General features: G+C 44.2%; 1 protein-coding gene across 3 annotated transcripts in view; it reads left to right on the top strand.

The window, feature by feature from the left end:
* LOC126417544 (caspase-1-like) overlaps positions 1–19,530 on the top strand; it is a 270,319-nt gene that overhangs the window by 78,367 nt on the left and 172,422 nt on the right. The window contains exons 3-4 of one of the 3 annotated variants that reach the window (XM_050085126.1): positions 331–617; positions 14,334–14,512. The exons of the other annotated variants lie outside the window; for them this stretch is intronic. Coding sequence (XP_049941083.1) covers positions 331–617; positions 14,334–14,512 — 466 coding nt within the window. The remainder of the gene's footprint in view (positions 1–330; positions 618–14,333; positions 14,513–19,530) is intronic. 3 annotated transcript variants of the gene reach the window in all.

The raw sequence follows: 19,530 nt of genomic DNA, 5'->3' as shown, positions 1-19,530 counted from the left end.
AGGTGTTGGAAAAAGTGCATGTGATGTGATGGGGTGAACATCTTGCAACAAGATTTAATCTCCAGCATGAGGCTGTTGATGCTATAAGAGATGCTGCTTGATTTGTACGCCTCATATCAACATTAGTAACAAACATGAAACTCTGAATTCGACGTTATTTTCGTCAGTGATGAGTCTCACACTAATTTTTTGGCATTCGTAAATAAGTAGCCAGACAACTTCATCATTAAATACACATCTGCGTTATTTTTATTTGAATGGATTTCTAAAAAGATCAAGTTACTTTGCTCTACAATGTACAGACACTGAATGACACCCAATTGGTTGCAGAATTTCCAAACCTTCACGAATGATGCAAGCGCTGCCGAACCCTGGCGTCTCGAAAGACGACGAGGAGTACTTCATGCGCAATACTAAGCGTGGTTTGGCTCTCGTCTTCAACCATTATGAGTTCGACATCCGTGAGTACAAAAACGACGAGTTGTACAGGCCGCCGAGAAGGGAAGGAACCAGCCGAGACAAAGACGCAGTCTTGAAGACTTTTAGCAAACTCGGCTTCAAAGTCAAACCTTTCGACAATAAGCGTTACCAGGAAATAAAGGAGATACTGGCAGAAGGTAAGTAAACATCTTCAGAAACATCTTAAATATTTGTTGTTGTTGTTGTGGTCTTCAGTCCTGAGACTGGTTTGATGCAGCTCTCCATGCTACTCTATCCTGTGCAAGCTTCTTCATCTCCCAGTACCTACTGCAACCTACATCCTTCTGAATCTGCTTGGTGTATTCATCTCTTGGTCTCCCTCTACGATTTTTACCCTCCACGCTGCCCTCCAATGCTACATTGGTGATCCATTGATGCCTCAACACATGTCCTACCAACCGGTCCCTTCTTCTTGTCAAGTGGTGCCACAAACTTCTTCTCTCCCTAATCCTATTCAATACCTCCTCATTAGTTATATGATCTACCCATCTAATCTTCAGCATTCTTCCGTAGCACCACATTTCGAAAGCTTCTATTCTCTTCCTTTCCAAACTATTTATCGTCCATGTTTCACTTCCATACATGGCTACACTCCATACAAATACTTTCAGAAACGACTTCCTGACACTTAAATCTATAATCGATGTTAACAAATTTCTCTTCTTCAGAAACTCTTTCCTTGCTATTGCCAGTCAACATTTTATATCCTCTCTACTTCGACCATCATCAGTTATTTTGCTCCCCAAATAGCAAAACTCCTTTACTACTTTAAGTGTCTCATTTCCTAATCTAATACCCTCACCGACTCCCGACTTAATTCGACTACATTCCATTATCCTCGTTTTGCTTTTGTTGATGTTCTTCTTATACCCTCCTTTCAAGACGCTATCCAGTCCGTTCACCTGCTCTTCCAAGTCCTTTGCTTTCTCTGACAGAATTACAATGTCATCTGCGAACCTCAAGGTTTTTATTTCTTCTCCATGCATTTTAGTACCTACTTCGAATTTTTCTTTTGTTTCCTTCACTGCTTGCTCAATATACAGATTGAATAACATTGGGGAGAGGCTACAACCCTGTCTCACTCCCTTCCCAACCACTGCTTCCCTTTCATGCCCCTCAACTCTTATAACTGCCATTTGGTTTCTGTACAAATTGTAAATAGCTTTTCGTTCCCTGTATTTTACCCCTGCTACCTTCAGAATCTGAAAGAGAGTATTCCAGTCAACATTGTCAAAAGCTTTTTCTAAGTCTACAAATGCTAGAAACGTAGGTTTGCCTTTCCTTAATCTAGATTCCAAGATAAGTCGTGGGGTCAGTATTGCCTCACGTGTTCCAACACTTCTACGGAATCCAAACTGATCTTCCCCGAGGTCGGCTTCTACTAGTTTTTCCATTCGTCTGTAAAGAATTCGCGTTAGTATTTTGCAGCCGTGACTTATTAAACTGATAGTTTGGTAATTTTCACATCTCTCAACACCTGCTTTCTTTGGGATTGGAATTATTATATTCTTCTTGAAGTCTGAGGGTATTTCGCCTGTCTCATACATCTTGCCCACCAGATGGTAGAGTTTTGTCAGGATTGGCTCTCCCAACGCTATCAGTAGTTCTAATGGAATGTTATCTACTCCCGGGGCCTTGTTTCGACTCAGGTCTTTCAGTGCTCTGTCAAACTCTTCACGCAGTATCGTATCTCCCATTTCATCTTCGTCTACATCCTCTTCCATTTCCATAATATTGTCCTCAAATACATCGTCCTTGTATAGACCCTCTATATACTCCTTCCACCTTTCTGCTTTCCCTTCTTTGCTTAGAACTGGGTTTCCATCTGAGGTCTTGATATTCATACAAGTGGTTCTCTTTTCTCCAAAGGTCTCTTTAATTTTCCTGTAGGCAGTATCTATCTTACCCCTAGTGAGATAAGCCTCTACATCCTTACATTTGTCCTCTAGCCATTCCTGCTTAGCCATTTTGCACTTCCTGTCGATCTCATTTTTGAGACGTTAAATATTTAAAAATAAAAATTTACGTATCTTGACAGTGATAATTTTAAAAGTGACCATAACAGTTTCAAGACAAATGTTGATTTCTTTATGTTGGAAATGAAGAGCTTCACCTTCGCCGGCAGAGTATGAGCGTTAAATGGCATCGTTAGTGAAACGACTACATAAAAAAGGAGAGAGAGATAATGTAGACAATTATGAAATAAAATCCTTGAATCCAGTGTTTTCGAAAGTTTTGAGACACGACGTGTAAGGGACGAATGTCACATCTCAGGACACGTAATTTATTGGCAGACTGGAAGTTTACCTTCGAGGAATTAGCATTCACAGGAAAAGGAATTTGTTGTTTTGAGTGTGAGGCATTACTAGGGCAGCACAGGAGGACAGAAGTTATTGTCTTTGATTTAACAAAGGCCTTTGTAGTGAAACAATTTTGCATAAATTGGAATATCATAGGATAACGGAAAAACTTCGGCAATAGCTCAGATCTGGGAAGAAGAAAGAAGCAGAAAGTTCTCCTCCAGTTTAACAAGTAGGGAATAAGTTTGAATATGTAAAGTGGAAAGTTGCCACAGGTTCTGTTACAGTCCGTTTTCTTAAAATAATTGTATGAATGATCTACTACTGAACCTGAGAGATGGTTCGAAACACTTTCCCTTTGCAGATGACACAATTGTTAGATGGGGAACAGTATGTAAAAGATCTAAGCTGCTTACACTACGCTTGTCGCCCTCTTCTGGAGTGCTGCTGTGTGGTGTGGGATCCGCGTCAGATGTGATTGATTGAGGACATCGAAAAAGTTAAAGAAGAGCAGATCATTTTGTATTACCACGAAACAGGGGAGAGAGTGTCACGGATATGATACACGAATTGGAATGGTGGTCATTAAAACAAAGGCGTTTTTCGCTGAGGCAGGAACTTCTGACGAAATTTCAATAACCACCTTTCTCCTCAATGTGTGAAAATATTTTGTTGGTGCCCACCTAAGTAGGAAGAAGTGATCATCATAATAAAATAAGAGAAATCAGAGGTCGCACCGAAAGATTTAACTATTCATTTTTCTCGCGCACTGTTATAGAATAGAACAGCAGAGAAGTAGCTTAATGGTGGTTCGATGAACCTCCTGCCAGACACTTAATTGTGAATTGCACAGTAATCGTGTGGATGTAGATGTAGAGCTATCTAAGAGGTTAGTAAATAACATTAGCAGGTGGCTTCCAGAGAGTAAATTAACGTCGAACTGCAACAAAAAGCAATGCTCTTCACTCTTGTAAGAGCTGAAATGTGTTGTCCCATGGTGGTCACACAGTAAAGTCTCGTATTTTAAATATTTGTGACTAAGGTTAGATGAAAAGCTTTCTTGTATCACGTGAAAGAGTTTGTGCTACAGCTGAATACCGGTACTGCTATTTTCATGGTAAGAATAATCTCCACCGTCTCTGAAGGCTTCTTTACTTTGCTTACATTCACTCCATTATCTGTTACCATATTCTTACCCCAGAAGAAGGCTTTCCGACAAATCTGCAACGTCAGTTAGCGAGAAGCATGTGGGCTAAGCCTACCACGAAATGCCCTCTTTCCTCTCCACTTTCTGCTTTCAAAATAAAAATTCCTAAAAATGGAAAATCCAGGATAGAATAATGACAGTATTATGTAAAGGATAAATTGCTACTCGCCTTATAGTGGAGATGCTGAGTTGCAGACACACGCATCAAAAAGACCGCTAAACAAGTAAGTTTTCGGCCAAAAGGCCTTCTTCTGAAATAGACGAAATACGCACACAAACACGCACACACACACAAACACGCACACACACACACACACACACACACACACACACACACACAACTCACAAACACACACACATACACACATGACCACTGTCTCTGGCCACCGAGGTGTTTGTGTGAATGTGTGTGTGTGTATGTGTGTGTGTGTGTGTGTGTGTGTGTGTGTGTGTGTGTATATATTTGTGTTCGTTGTGCACTTCAGCAGAAGAAGGCCGTTTGGCCGAAAGCTTGCTTGTTTAGTGGTTTTTGTTGTGCCTGTTTGCGACTCAACATCTCCACTCTATGGTGAGCAGCAACTTATCCTTTTCATAATACTACATGTGCTAAGTAATTTACTTCCTGCAGTGCCAACTAACACTTTTCTGTGCTAAGGTTTATGTTTGCTGATCATATTCCCTTTAACACCAGCGTACACGCCCCTCTGTATCTCTAGCAATCACAAGGATCTCGTCCAGATAAACGATACAGTACTTTAAATTTAATCCACTCCACACTCCATCCATCAAACGCTGGAATGTGGCTAGTGCGTACTTCATGTTAAACAGCATATGCCGACACTGGTAATGACCTCAAGGTTCAATGCTGTTTTCAGCTAATGATATCCACTCCTTAGATCTATAGTGAAAATATACGTACAATGCCACAAATTGTCCAGTATTTCTGTTATATTCAGGATTGGGTATATGTCTGTAATTGAAGACTATTGAGGCATCTATAGTCACAGATAAACCTCTGCTCCTTCGTTTCATTCACTCTCTTTTCTCTTTTGGTACTACCACTACAAGATCACCTCATGAACTGTAGTTTCCTCAATGTTGCCACTACACAGTTGCTGGTTAATAGGCTCCATCATTATGTGATGCGTCGCAGACTACACCAGTGATTCACACCAGTTGGTATTCTGTGTTGCGTCACTGTAGGTGGTACTCTTTTCGTTACCTTTAAATGTTTCACCTTCTCACATAATGCAGTTACGCCGATGGTTATCTTATAGGTAGGCTTCAAATTCATCCTGTCTAGATCATCTTCATCTAGAACATCTAAACCGGTGACCAACAATGCTATAGGTAACTCTGTGTCTTCATTCACGAAATCATCAATGCTGAAGTGCACTATCTGCTTACTGTCTACCTCCTGTACAAGTAAAATGCTTTTGTGTTTTATCCAGTTCATTATTTTCGAACAGTGATTCAACTACAATAGCACATTTACTGGTAGATCTGTTACTACTTTCATCTGTAGTAGTTCCCTGTACCTTGTTGTATGCTATCATATGAACTGATCACTTGTGCTTTTGCACGTAGTTCTATCGGTTCATTATACTGGAAAGATGAGACTTGAAGCAGTATGTCACTGACAACACTTTCCCCAGACAGAACTATGTTTCATAGAGAGTAGTTTTAGCGTGGTGCTTATACAGAAAACCCAACGAAGGATATGCTGTAACTGACATCTGCATTATATGTAACCTCCACATTCTTCCAAAGTGGCTTTGTTCCCGCCTGAAAACCTAATACTGCCAATCCCACCGAATGCACGTCATTACCCTCTATTCTACATAATCTATACTGTGAAGGGTTTAATAACCTCTTTCCTATGGGGTGCAAACTTAATACAGACATGTACACCACTGTGTATGATAGGCATTTGTGCTTCCCTTCCATCAAATACTCTGCTAACATTCACTGAGAGTGCTGCCTAGTGGACTTGGGCCTTCCATTCTCATTTAATGGTTGGCTATTTCTGTTTAATAACGTTCTGTTATCCTTCATATTTTTCTACAGTCTTGTTCTTAATGTCCAGCTTTCCCACATTTTCTACATTGTGGATAAAGACAATCTCATTGTATCCAGAATGACATTTTCATTCTGCAGCGGAGTGTGCGCTGATATGAAGAGATACTGGCAGAAGTAAAGCTGTGAGTACCGGGCGTGAGTTGTGCTTCGGTAGCTCAGATGGTAGAGCACTTGCCCGCGAAAGGCAAAGGTCCCGAGTTCGAGTCTCGGTCGGGCACACAGTTTCAATCTGCCAGGAAGTGTCAATGCCATTGTATGTGGCCCGATACTCTACAATGGTAGCATTTGAGGTCAACGGAAAAAATGATTGATTAGCCATCTGTTTCTTCTAAATCCGTTGCTGTGCCAATGGCTCCACCTAATTCTTTCAGAGATTCTGTTCTTACCTTCCTTGACACAATGGGTGGCAATGCATCTAATACCCTGTGCGCTGCTTCTTGTAGAAGGATCTTATTTGTGTTGTAACTCTCCTTTAACTCACAGGGACGGCCGTTGTAGCCGAGCGGTTCTATGCGCTTGAGTCTGACCGCTACGGTCGCAGGTTCGAATCCTGCCTCGGGCATGGATGCGTGTGATGTCCTTAGGTTAGTTAGGTTTAAGTAGTTCTAAGTCCTAGGGGACTGATGACCTCAGATGTTAAGTCCCATAGTGCTCAGATCCATCTTACAGGTATTAATACTGAGTCTTCTTATTCTCTCAGTAAAACTGTTGATAGATTCGCCCGGCTTCTGTGACATACCATTTAACTGATTACACTGGTGCGTAAAGTTATTCTTTCTTCTATGCTGCTGTAATGAACGTCCCTTAGAACATGAAACGTCTGAGCGTTTCTCAGTTCCTCGTGGTACATCGCATAAGTTTACACATCCCCTCTTAAACATAGTTTGGCCCTTCATAACAATTGTTCATCAGCCCAAGAACAGTAGCTTTGCGACTGTCAACAGATTTTCACTAATACTAATGCATCGTCTCCTATCCTATCCAGGAAAGGATTAACTAGGCTAACAGCACTATCATCTAGTATGGGCACCGATAAGCTGGACGGAAACCCTCCTCCTACAAAGCATCCAACTGCAGATATGTTTCATCTGCTCTCATTTGAACTACTTGGTATAGTCATGACTATACTTCAATAGGTTCCTGATTGGTAACCACCTGTGCCTTTGATTTATACATACTGTATCTAAACCACTGATACAACCGCAATAGGACAAACACAGGGACTCTTAACCTTAGCACTACTGTAACAATTCTTGGCATGCCCTGATTTTTGCACCTGTACACTCGTCACGCTCCTGGCGTAATGCCCATACCTTCTGCACTTGAAGCGCATTACAGGTGATGACTGAGTACAGGGGGCACTAACACAAGTAAATTACATTTCGTACATGGAACAGGGCGCATGTCTGCGTAAGTCTCGTGCATTTCCTCTGAACTGTCCAAGACAATGCCCTCAGTAACTCTCATAATTTACTGTAAACCCAGTCCTCCAATCCAATCTAACCAACATCGCACAATATTTGAAGATAGAACAGCCACTGACCCCACTGCTCCATTGATGTTGTATGCTGGCCCAAGACGCAGCTCAGTTTCACTGGTCGCTTCTGACAGCAGTTATTACATGTCAGGATGGTCCAGGTATGTTGTTGTTGTGGTCCTCAGTCCTGAGACTGGTCTGATGCAGCTCTCCATGCTACTCTATCCTGTGCAAGCTTCTTCATCTTCCAGTACCTACTGCAGCCTACATCCTTCTGAATCTGCTTAATGTTTTGATCTCTCGGTTTCCCTCTACGATTTTTACTCTCCACGCTCCCCTCCAATGCTAAATTTGTGATCCCTTGATGACTCAGAACATGTCCTACCAACCGGTCCCTTCTTTTTGTCAAGTAGTGCCACAAACTCCTCTTCTTCCCAATTCTATTCAATACCTCCTCATTAGTTATGTGATCTACCCATCTAATCTTCAGCATTCTTCTGTAGCACCACATTTCAAAAGCTTCTATTCTCTTCTTGTCCAAACTATTTATCGTCCATGTTTCACTTCCATACATGGCTACATTCCATACAAATACTTTCAGAAACGACTTCCTGACACTTAAATCTATACTCGATGTTAACAAATTTCTCTTCTTCAGAAACGGTTTCCTTGCCGTTGCCAATCTAAATTTTATATCCTCTCTACTTCGACCATCATCAGCTATTTTGCTCTCCAAATAGCAAAACTCCTTTACTACTTTAAGTGTCTCATTTCCTAATCTGATTCCCTCTACATCACCCGACTTAATTCAACTACATTCCATTATCCTCGTTTTGCTTTTGTTGATGTTCATCTTATACCCTCCTTTCAAGACACTGTCCATTCCATTCAACTGCTCTTCCGAGTCCTTTGCTGTCGCTGACAGAATTACAATGTCATCGGTGAACCTCAAAGTTTTTATTTCTTCTCCATGGATTTTAATACCTACTCCGAACTTTTCTTTTGTTTCCTTTACTGCTTGCTCAATATTCAGATTGAATAGCATCGGGATGTGGCTACAACCCTGTCTCACTCCCTTCCCAACCACTGCTTCCCTTTCACGCCACCTCGACTCTTATAACTGCCATCTGGTTTCTGTACAAATTGTAAATAGCCTTTCGCTCCCTGTATTTTACCCCTGCCACCTTCAGAATATTCCGATATATTGGCCGTAATTCGTCAACGTGGTGTCACAGGAACGTTGACTGAGCAGCAGGTATGAAGAACCTGTTCCTCATCCATCATGGTATCATAAGTGCAGTGTTAACGACAACATCTCACATTCAGTATAATTCATAAAGTGGCTGAAGACAGCTCCTCAGAGGCATGCGACGTCCCTGGGTGCTGCTGGCCCCATAAAAGCACGCATCAGCATCTGGCGGCAAACGGCGTTAGGACGCCACGCCGATAACGCGGCCACTTTTCTATGGATAATGCGGAAGGTCCACGAAGAGCTAAAAGGTATCCCAACAGATGGCGTCGAGCAATGTGCAAACAGTTATTATTAGAAGGACACTGATACTCCATGCAGAAGATAAAAAGCAAACCTCCAGTAGGACGAATGCACGAAATAGGTTATCTTGCAGCTGTTTCTCATGACTCACAAGTTAGCTCCAGAGAAACTGCGAGTGCCTCTGGAATAAGTCAGCCTACGATTGTTCACACTTTGTGTGGAAACAACTTCCAGCCACATCATGAGCCACTTCACCAGCAGAAAACCAGCGGAACTGCAGAATACACATGGAATTCTCCCGTTCGGTTCTGTTGCAACACCAGGACAGTAGCTTCTTTCTTCAAAGAATTCTCTTCTACATCTACATCCATACTCCGCAAGCCATCTGACGGTGTGTGGCGGAGGGTAACTTGAGTACCTCTATCGGTTCTCCCTTCTATTCCAGTCTCGTATTGTTCGTGGAAAGAAGGATTGTCGGTATGCCTCCATGTGGGCTCTAATCTCTCTGATTTTATCCTCATGGCCTCTTTCAGAGATATACGTAAGAGGGAGCAATATACTGCTTGACTCCTCGGTCAAGGTATGTTCTCGAAACTTCAACAAAAGCCCGTACCGAGCTAGTACGCGTCTCTCCTGCAGAGTCTTCCACTGGAGTTTATCTATCATCTCCGTAACGCTTTCGTAACTACTAAATAATCCTGTAACGAAGCGCACTGCTCTCCGTTGGATCTTCTCTATCTCTTCTATCAATACTATCTGGTACGCATCCCACACTGCTGAGCAGTATTCAAGCAGTGGGCGAACAAGCGTATTGTAACCTACTTCCTTTGTTTTCGGATTGCATTTCCTTAGGATTCTTCCAATGAATCTCAGTCTGGCATCTGCTTTACGGACGATCAACTTTATATGATCATTCAATTTTAAATCACTCCTAATGCGTACTCTCAGATAATTTAAGGAATTAACTGCTTCAAGTTGTTGACCTGCTATGTTGTAGCTAAATGATAAGAGATCTTTCTTTCTATGTATTCGCCACATTACACTTGTCTACATTGAGATTCAATTGCCATTCCCTGTACCATGCGTCAAGTTGTTGCAGATCCTCTGTGGCACACCTGAAATTACTCTTACTTCGGAAGACTTCTCTCCATTGAGAATGACATGCTGCTTTCTGTTATCTAGGAACTCTTCAATCCAATCACACAATTGGTCTGATCGTCCATACGCTCTTACTTTGTTCATTAAACGACTGTGAGGAACCGTATCGAACGCCTTGCGGAAGTCTAGGAACACGGCATCTACCGGGACATGAAAGGGAAGCAGCAGTTGAGAAGGGAGTGAGACAGGGTTGTAGCCTCTCCCCGATGTTATTCAATCTGTATATTGAGCAAGCAGTAAAGGAAACAAAAGAAAAATGCGGAGTAGGTATTAAAATCCACGGAGAAGGACAGCAAAGACATGGAAGAGCTGTTGAACGGAATGGACAGTGTCTTGAAAGGAGGATACAAGATGAACATCAACAAAAGCAAAACGAGGATCACAGAATGTAGTTGAATTAAGTCGTGTGATGCTAATTAGATTAGGAAATGAGACACTTAAAGTAGTAAAGGAGTTTTGCTATTTGGGGAGCAAAAAACTGATGATGGTCGAAGTAGAGAAGATATAAAATGTACACTGGCAATGGCAAGAAAAGCGTTTCTGAAGAAGAGAAATTTGTTAACATCGAGTATAGATTTAAGTGTCAGGAAGTCGTTTCTGAACGAATTTGTATGGAGTGTAGGCATGTATGGAAGGGAAACATGGACGATAAATAATTTGGACAAGTAGAGAATAGAAGCTTTCAAAATGTGGTACTACAGAAGAATGCTGAAGATTAGATTGGTAGATCACATAACTAATGAGGAGGTATTGAACAGAATTGGAGAGAAGGGGAGTTTGTGGCACAACTTGACAAAAAGAAGGGACCGGTTGGTAGGACATGTTCTGAGGCATCAACGGATCACAAATTTAGCATTGGAGGGCATTGTGGAGGGTAAAAATGATAGAGGGAGACCAAAGGATGAATACACTAAGCAGATTCAGAAGGACGTAGGTTGCAGTAGGTACTGGGAGATGAAGAAGCTTGCACAGGATAGAGTAGCATGGAGAGCTGCATCAAACCAGTCTCAGGACTGAAGACCACAACAACAACAACAACCTGGGAACCCGTTTCTATGGCCCTCTGAGTCTCGTGGACGAATAGCGCGAGCTGGGTTTCACACGATGGTCTTTTTCGAAACCCATGCTGATTACTACAGAGTAGATTTCTAGTCTCCAGAAAAGTCATTATTCCAAAATTCTACAGCTGTCGACGTTAGAGATATAGGTCTATAGTTCTGCACATCTATTCCACGTTCCATCTTGAAAACGGGGATGACCAGTGGCCTTTTCCAATCTTTTGGAACGCTACGCTGTTCTAGAGACCTTCGGTCCACCGCTGCAAGAAGAGGGGCAAGTTCCTTGGCGTACTCTGTGTAAAATCTAACTAGTATGCCATCAGGTCCAGCGGCCTTACCTCTTTTGAGCGATTTTAATTGTTTCTCTATCCCTCTGTCGTCTATATCTATATCTACCATTTTGTCTTCTGTGCGACAATCTAGAGAAGGAACTACAGTGCAGTCTTCCTCTGTGAAACTGCTTTGGAAAAAGACATGTAGTATTTCGGCCTTTAGTCAGTCATCCTCTGTTTCAGTACCATTTTGGTCACAGAGTGTCTGGACATTTTGTTTTGATCCATCTACAGCTTTGACATAAGGCCAACATTTCTTATACCACTCTCCAACAGCGTGCTGCAAAAACTAACTCCTATGTCTTTCCGTGCGAGCTAGGATTTCCTTTATTTTATTACGATGTTCTCCCTATGTAGGTCGGCATCGACAAAATATTTTCCCATTCGGAAGGGAATGTTGACGATTGAAATTTCGTGAGAAGTTCCCGCCGCAAATAGAAACGCCTTTGTTGTTACGCTGTCCGCCCTGTATCATGTCAGTGACACTCTCTCACCTACTTCTCGATAATACAAAACGTGCTGCCCTTCTTTGAACTTTCTCGATTTACTCCGTTAATCTTACCTGTTAAGTATCCCACACCACGCAGTAATACTCGTAAAGAGGACGGACAAGCGTAGTGTAGGCAGTCTATTTAGAAGATCTGTTGCATCTTCTAAGTGTTCTACCAATAAAACGCAGTCTTTCGTTCACCTTGCCACAGTATTTATCTAAACTAGTCGACAGATTTTGGAAAGTGGAACGCCGTCAAATGTCTCGTTTACAACTACGGTACCAGCGACAGAAAATACAGGGTGTCTGAAAAGTCTTTCTCTGATTACATTAACTGATAACTCAGGCTAGAAGTAAGACACAAACATGAAACTGGTGTCTAATTGTTTACAAACTATCGAAGTTTTTTACGCACATCAGTAAACTTCCACGTGAGCACCCTTGGTAACACGTAGCACATTTAGGCGATTTTTAATTTCCGTCCACACATTAGCCAAGATCACAGGAGGGATCGATTCAACGACTGTGGTTATCCGTTGCCGCAGGGTTTCAAGATCGGGTACACGTGTTCGGTAGACCTCGTCTTTGACATAACCCCATAAAAAGAAGTCTAGTGGGGTTAGGTCAGGAGAGCGTGGAGGCCAAACCGTTGACCCATCACGACCAATCCATCGCCCAGGAAAGGTCATTTCGAGTTAGGCACGGAAGTCCAAACCCCAATGAAGCGGTGCACCGTCTTGCTGAAACAAGACATCGTGGTGATACTGAAGCAGCTGAGGAACAGCATACAGTAGCAACATGTCCAGATACACTGCAGATGTGATGGTAGCCTCAGCGAAGAAGAATGGCCCGATAATTCGATCGTGCAATAGCGCACACCAAACATTCACCTTCGGACTGCCTCTGGTGCACTCCATGACCTCGCCAGGGGGTCGCGAACCCCAAATGCGCACATTATGGCGATTCACTAATCCACTGACAAAAAAGGTCGCTTCGTCGGAAAAGGCAATTCGTCTGAGATAACCAACATCGTCCTCAATACGTGATAGCATTTCGACCGCAAAGTCATATCGACGTGTACTGTCATTGGGCAACAAGGCCTGAACGATTTGCACTTTGTATGCACGAAACAATAAACGTTTGTGTAAAATGTCATGGAGAGAGCTTTTTGGCATCTGTAATTCACGTGAGGCCCTGTACACCGATTTCTTCGGACTTCGAAGAAAAGACTGTCTTACAGCTTCCACCCTGTCTGCTGAGGTTCTTGGTCGACCAGACCTCGGAACGTCAGCAACTGATCCTGTGTTCTTGAACTTTTCATATCAGGCTTTAATGCTCTTGACATCAGATGGATTCCTTCCAAATGTTGCCCGGAAGTGTCTCTTTACTGTTGTTGGTGATCGTGTCTCATGTTACCACAGAACACTCTGTGCCTTCTCCTGATTGGTTAACTTGGCTTCGCCGGCCGAAGTGGCCGTGCGGTTAAGGGCGCTGCAGTCTGGAACCGCAAGACCGCTACGGTCGCAGGTTCGAATCCTGCCTCGGGCATGGATGTTTGTCATGTCCTTAGGTTAGTTAGGTTTAACTAGTTCTAAGTTCTACGGGACTAATGACCTCAGCTGTTGAGTCCCATAGTGCTCAGAGCCATTTGAACCATTAACTTGGCTTCTTGGGCACTGCACCTCATCCACTACTTACGTACTGCGAACCTAAAACAGTAAAATAAAAAACTTTGATAGTTGTAAACAATTCGACACAAGTTTCATATTTGTATCTTACTTCTAGCCTGAGTTATCAATTTATGTAATCAGGGAAAGTCTTTTCGGACACCCTGTAGTATACTCCTGTTTGAAAACGAGAAATTGTAATTAATACATTTATGGAATGGCATTGTACGTCATTTAGCGAGGACTCTTCATCGTTTGAAAACATTATTACGGGCCGGCCGCGGTGGTCTAGCGGTTCTAGGCGCGCAGTCCGGAATCGCGCGACTGCTACGGTCGCAGGTTCGAATCCTGCCTCGGGCATGGATGTGTGTGATGTCCTTAGGTTAGTTAGGTTTAATTAGTTCTAAGTTCTAGGGGACTGATGACCTCAGCAGTTAAGTCGCATGGTGCTCAGAGCCATTATTACGGTATCTTCAGGAACAAACAGGTGAAGAGCTTAGCTGCATAGCCTTGTATACCAGTCGCAAATAAAAATAGAGTAAGCCATTGTGTGAGGCACCGGTTGTGACAGTGTGGTCGTTGCGTGGTTGCAGTGGCTCAACAGGACCACAGCGAGCACGACTGCCTGGCGGTGATCGTGCTGACGCACGGCGAGCGCGGCGGCAGGCTGGATGCGAAGGACAGGGAGTACGACGCCAGGAGGCTGTGGGAGCCCTTCATAGCCAGCAGCTGTCCCACTCTCGCTGGCAAGCCCAAGCTCTTCTTCATTCAGGTAGGCTGGCCCGTCAGCTCCGTTTACTTCCATTATTTATGTCGTACTACAAACAATATTATCAGTAAATAATGCACACTGATAAGACAGGAACATTATGGCCACCGACCTACTATCGATATAAACCCGTCCAGGTGACAGCAGCGCCACCTAGCGAGGAATTACTGTTAATCAAACACAAGCACGGTGCATTTACACTACTGGCCATTAAAATTGCTACACCACGAAGATAATGTGCAACAAAATGGTTCAAATGGCTCTGAGCACTATGGGACTCAACTGCTGCGGTCATAAGTCCCCTAGAACTTAGAACTACTTAAACCTAACTAACCTAAGGACAGCACACAACACCCAGCCATCACGAGGCAGAGAAAATCCCTGACCCCGCCGGGAATCGAACCCGGGAACCCGGGCGTGGGAAGCAAGAACGCTACCGCACGACCACGAGATGCGGGCTAATGTGCAACAGACGAGAAATTTAAGCGACAGGAAGAAGACATATATATATGTGATATACAAACGATTAGCTTTTCAGAGCATTCACACAAGGTTGGCGCCAGTGGCGACAGCTACAACGTGCTGATATGAGGAAACTTTCCAACCGATTTCTCATACACAAACAGCAGTTGAGCGGCATTGCCTGGTCAAACGTTGTCGTGATGCCTCGTGCAAGGAGGAGAAATGCGTACCATCAGGTTTCCGGCTTCGATAAAGATCGGATTGTAGCCTATCGCGATTGCGGTTTATCGTATCGCGACATTGCTGATCGCGTTGGTCGAGATCCAATGACTGATAGCAGAACATGGAATCGGTGGGTTCAGCAGGGTAATACGGAACGCCGTGCAGGATCCCAACGGCCTCGTATCACTAGCAGTTGAGATGACAGGCATCTTATCCGCATGGCTGTAACGGATCGTGCAGCCACGTCTCGATCCCTGAGTCAACAGATGGGGACGTTTGCAAGACAACAACCATCTGCACGAACAGTTCGACGACGTTTGCAGCAGCACGGACTATCAGCTCGGAGACCATGGCTGTGGTTACCCTGGACGCTGCGTCACACACAGGAGCGCCTGCAATGGTGTACTCAACGACGAACCTGGGTGCACGAATGGCAAAACGTCATTTTTCCGGATGAATCCAGGTTCTGTTTACAGTATCATGATGGTCGCATCCGTGTTTGGCGACAACGCGGTGAACGCACATTGGAAGCGTGTATTCGTCATCGCCATACTGGCGCATCGCCTGGCGTGATGGTATGGGGTGCCAGTGGTTACACGCCTCGGTCACCTCTTGTTCGCATTGACGGCACTTTGAACAGTGGACGTTACATTTCAGATGTGGCTCTACCCTTCATTCGATCCCTGTCAAACCCTACATTTCAGCTGGATAATGCACGACCGCATGTTTCAGGTCCTGTACGGGCCTTTCTGGATACAGAAAATGTTCGACTACTGCCCTGGCCAGCACATTCTCCAGATCTCTCACCAATTGAAAACGTCTGAACAATGGTGGTCGAGCAACTGGCTTGTCACAATACGACAGTCACTATTCTTGATGAACTGTGGTATCGTGTTGAAGCTGTATGGGCAGCTGTACCTGTACACGGCATCCAAGCTCTGTTTGACTCAATGCCCAGGCGTATCAAGGCCGTTATTACGGCCAGAGGTGGTTGTACTGGGTACTGATTTCTCAGGATCTATGCACCCAAATTGCGTGAAAATGTAATCACGTGTCAGTTCTAGTATAATATATTTGTCCAATGAATACCCATTTATCATCTGCAATTCTTCTTGGTGTAGCAATTTTAATGGCCAGTAGTGTACTATCAGTGAGCATGCTGCCCGTGTGCAGAATCGGGAAGGCAGGTCTTCTGTCTTAGTTTGATAGAGGGCAGATCATGATGGCGCGGAGGCTCGGCACGACCATTTCGAAAACGGCACGACTTGTCGGGTGTTCGAGGAGTGCTGTGCTGAGTGTCTTCCACACGTGGCCAAACCAGGGTGCAACCACGTCCAAGCGTCGTCGGGTTGAGCGGCCACCCCTCATTACAGATGTCGGACGTCGTAGGCTGGGCAGACTGGTAAAACAAGACAGACGGTGAACTGTGGCGGAACTAACATCAGACTTTAATGCTGGATGGAGTGCAAATGTGTCTGAACACACTCCTAACGATGGGCCCCCACTGCCGACAACCCATGCATGTGCCAATGTTGACACCTCAACATCGGCAACTACGACTAAAATAGGCACGTGACCATCAGCACTGGCCATTGGTGCAGTGGTAGAGCGTTGCATGGTCAGATGAATCCCGATACTGAACCGTAATTTTACTTTCAAAACCTTTTCTTAAAGAATTACTTTATTTACTGGCGATTCATCAAGAACATTGACACATTTAATCACACTAGGTGAGCGTCGAAGTAGTTGCCATAAAGTAACTGATGGAAAATTTACCTTTAACAGATGTGATTTTATTCCTAAAAGCTTTTCAAAACAAATTTAAAATTATAAGCAGAAAAGCACACTCGCATTATCAAATCACAATTTAATAAATGTGAATTTTATTCCTAAAGGCCTTTTCAAAACAGACATAAAATTATAAGCAGAAAAGCGCCCTCGAAATATCAAGTTACAGTTTTATTTTGAGGCAAGAACAATATTAACATTAGGAGCCCTCGGGCTGAGAAGCTTGCCTGCTCCCTCTCAACACGGCCGTAGTCATGACTGCTCACAAAAACCTCTCAAAGAGTACACTGGTGCAAATCTGCAACACAACAGATTACTTTAAACAAAAATTTTAACAACTCATACAAACATGTAAACTATGCACCCCGTAAGAGGAATGGAAATGGTACAACCCATAAATTATTTGCCAATGAAAGTGCAATTTTTAAAAATTGTTTTAGGACTATTACAGTGGAAGGGTGGCAAGCTTATAACCTAAAATGACTATTTAAATAAAACCCATAAAATGCAGACTTACATAAAATGTACAACATGCTCTACATCACACATATACCACCTCGGAAGATGATAAGCAAGATAGAAACATATTTCAAGAATTCGGCCTTTAAGCAATAATATCGTTAACACCGAATCCGACAAACATGACAGAGGCAGTTATTAACGTACGGCAGACCGACAGACAGGCACTAACTGCCTAACTAATGCCGACGAGAAACAAACAAGCAAGCTGGGGACGAGAGACTGACCAAGAACACAAGTAGAATTTTACAAGTAAATGAAACAATATATCCGCAATCAGTTAACTTCTAATAAACGGCGATGTATAGCGAAGACCTGCCGCAGCACCCTCAAACATTCTCCGGAACCGTCCGCTGCCAGCCGCTTCAACGGACGCAGGAAGGCGCGCCGATCTCCTGTCTCACGGCGTTGCAACTCGTACCGGCCAGACTGATGTCGTAGGTTGGCTCCTGTCGCTCTCGTGCCGGCCGCGAAACCCCTACGTCTCGCTATACGGCGCGGCCCACTGGACTGACGTGACGACCTCACATGCGCCGACGCTCCAGGCGGACAAGTCATCTCGTGTCTCTGTACGCGACCGACCAACTGATTGCTCCAACCGCCAATGACCATTGCTTGAGCAAACTCGAGCAGACTGGCGGCTTAACACATGCTAGCACACTGGCTGACCAACTGCCCAGACTCGCCCCCCTCCTAGTGCCTGCTTTTTATCCAGACATACTAGAACTCCAAATGACGAACAGACACTAACTGCCACACACTGAGCCGGATGACCAACTGACCAGACTCGTCAAGACTGAGAGACTGCCTCTCTACCGAGTTTTTTTTTTTTGTTTCTTTGTTGTGATTTCATTCCCCTGCTCCATATGGGCAGGGGAGGGCTGTCAGCGGCACAATCTGCCACTCTTCAGCCGAGTGACATGACAACTTAAAATAAGAATAAAATGTTACATACGTAAGGCGATAAAAAAGGGGAACTTAAAACAGAATAATAGGAGAAAATGGAGGTAAAAATAGACTGACATGGAGACGGTCATGGAGGACAGTTAAAAAAGTCACCAGAATGTTAAAAAACACAGGTGGCGACTCTTAAAACACAGAGAAGACACTGAATGGACATGCACAGGTTAAAAGTCGGCCACAGTATTAAAAACACTCTAGAACAACAAACTTAAAACCCACTTGGAGCACACACAACGAAGAATATAAAACTGCCAGGTGGAACCTGCCGTGGGAAAGGTCAGAGAGGATGAAAAAGGAGGGGAGAGCCAGGGGCAGCAGGGGAAGCGGCGGGATGAAGAGTGGAGGGGCATCAGTGGGTACACGAAGAGGCAGGAGACACGTGGGGCGGGAGATGAAGAGGGAAGACAGAGCAGGAGGGGGTGCAGAGACACTGAAAGGGGGCACAAGAGAGGGAGGGGAATAGGAGGGGGGGAGGGACACTCTACCGAGCTCACAGCGCCCCTTAAATGCACGTGAACAGGCAACTTTTCCCTTTTCCCACCAGAGGGGCACACCAAAGCTGCGACTGCCACAGCGGCGCCACCGCCAGAAACGGAAGGCGACTGCTTTACACTACACGCTGCGGCACGCTCTTCAAAACAGCAAATTTTACTATGGCTCAAATACATTCTTCATGAAGCCGATGGGAGGGCGCGAATCCGTCGTCTCCCAGGAGAACAGCTACTTCACACCTGTACTGCGGGACAGAGACAGACTGCCGGCGGCTCCATTATGCTCTGGGGAACATTCACATGTGCATCCATTAGTCCAGCAGAGCTTTGCAAGGCACCATGACGGCCAAGCAGTATCGTACACTGAATGCAGACCGCGTACACCCCTTCAAGATGATCTTGTTTCCCGAAGGCAATGGCATTTTTCAACAAGATAATGCGCCATGCCACAAGGCCAGGAGTGTGATGGATCGGTTCGAGAAAGACACTGATGAACTCCAAGTGATGTGCTGGCCTTCAACACGCCGTAGGAATCCGTCTTGGATGTGACTGAACGTCGTGTCCGAGCCCATCGTC

Source organism: Schistocerca serialis, chromosome 1 (genome assembly GCF_023864345.2).
Source record: "Schistocerca serialis cubense isolate TAMUIC-IGC-003099 chromosome 1, iqSchSeri2.2, whole genome shotgun sequence".
Classification (NCBI taxonomy): Eukaryota; Metazoa; Arthropoda; class Insecta; order Orthoptera; family Acrididae; genus Schistocerca; species Schistocerca serialis.
The sequence above is the reverse complement of the archived record's forward strand: the minus strand, read 5'-3'. Positions and strand labels throughout refer to the sequence as shown.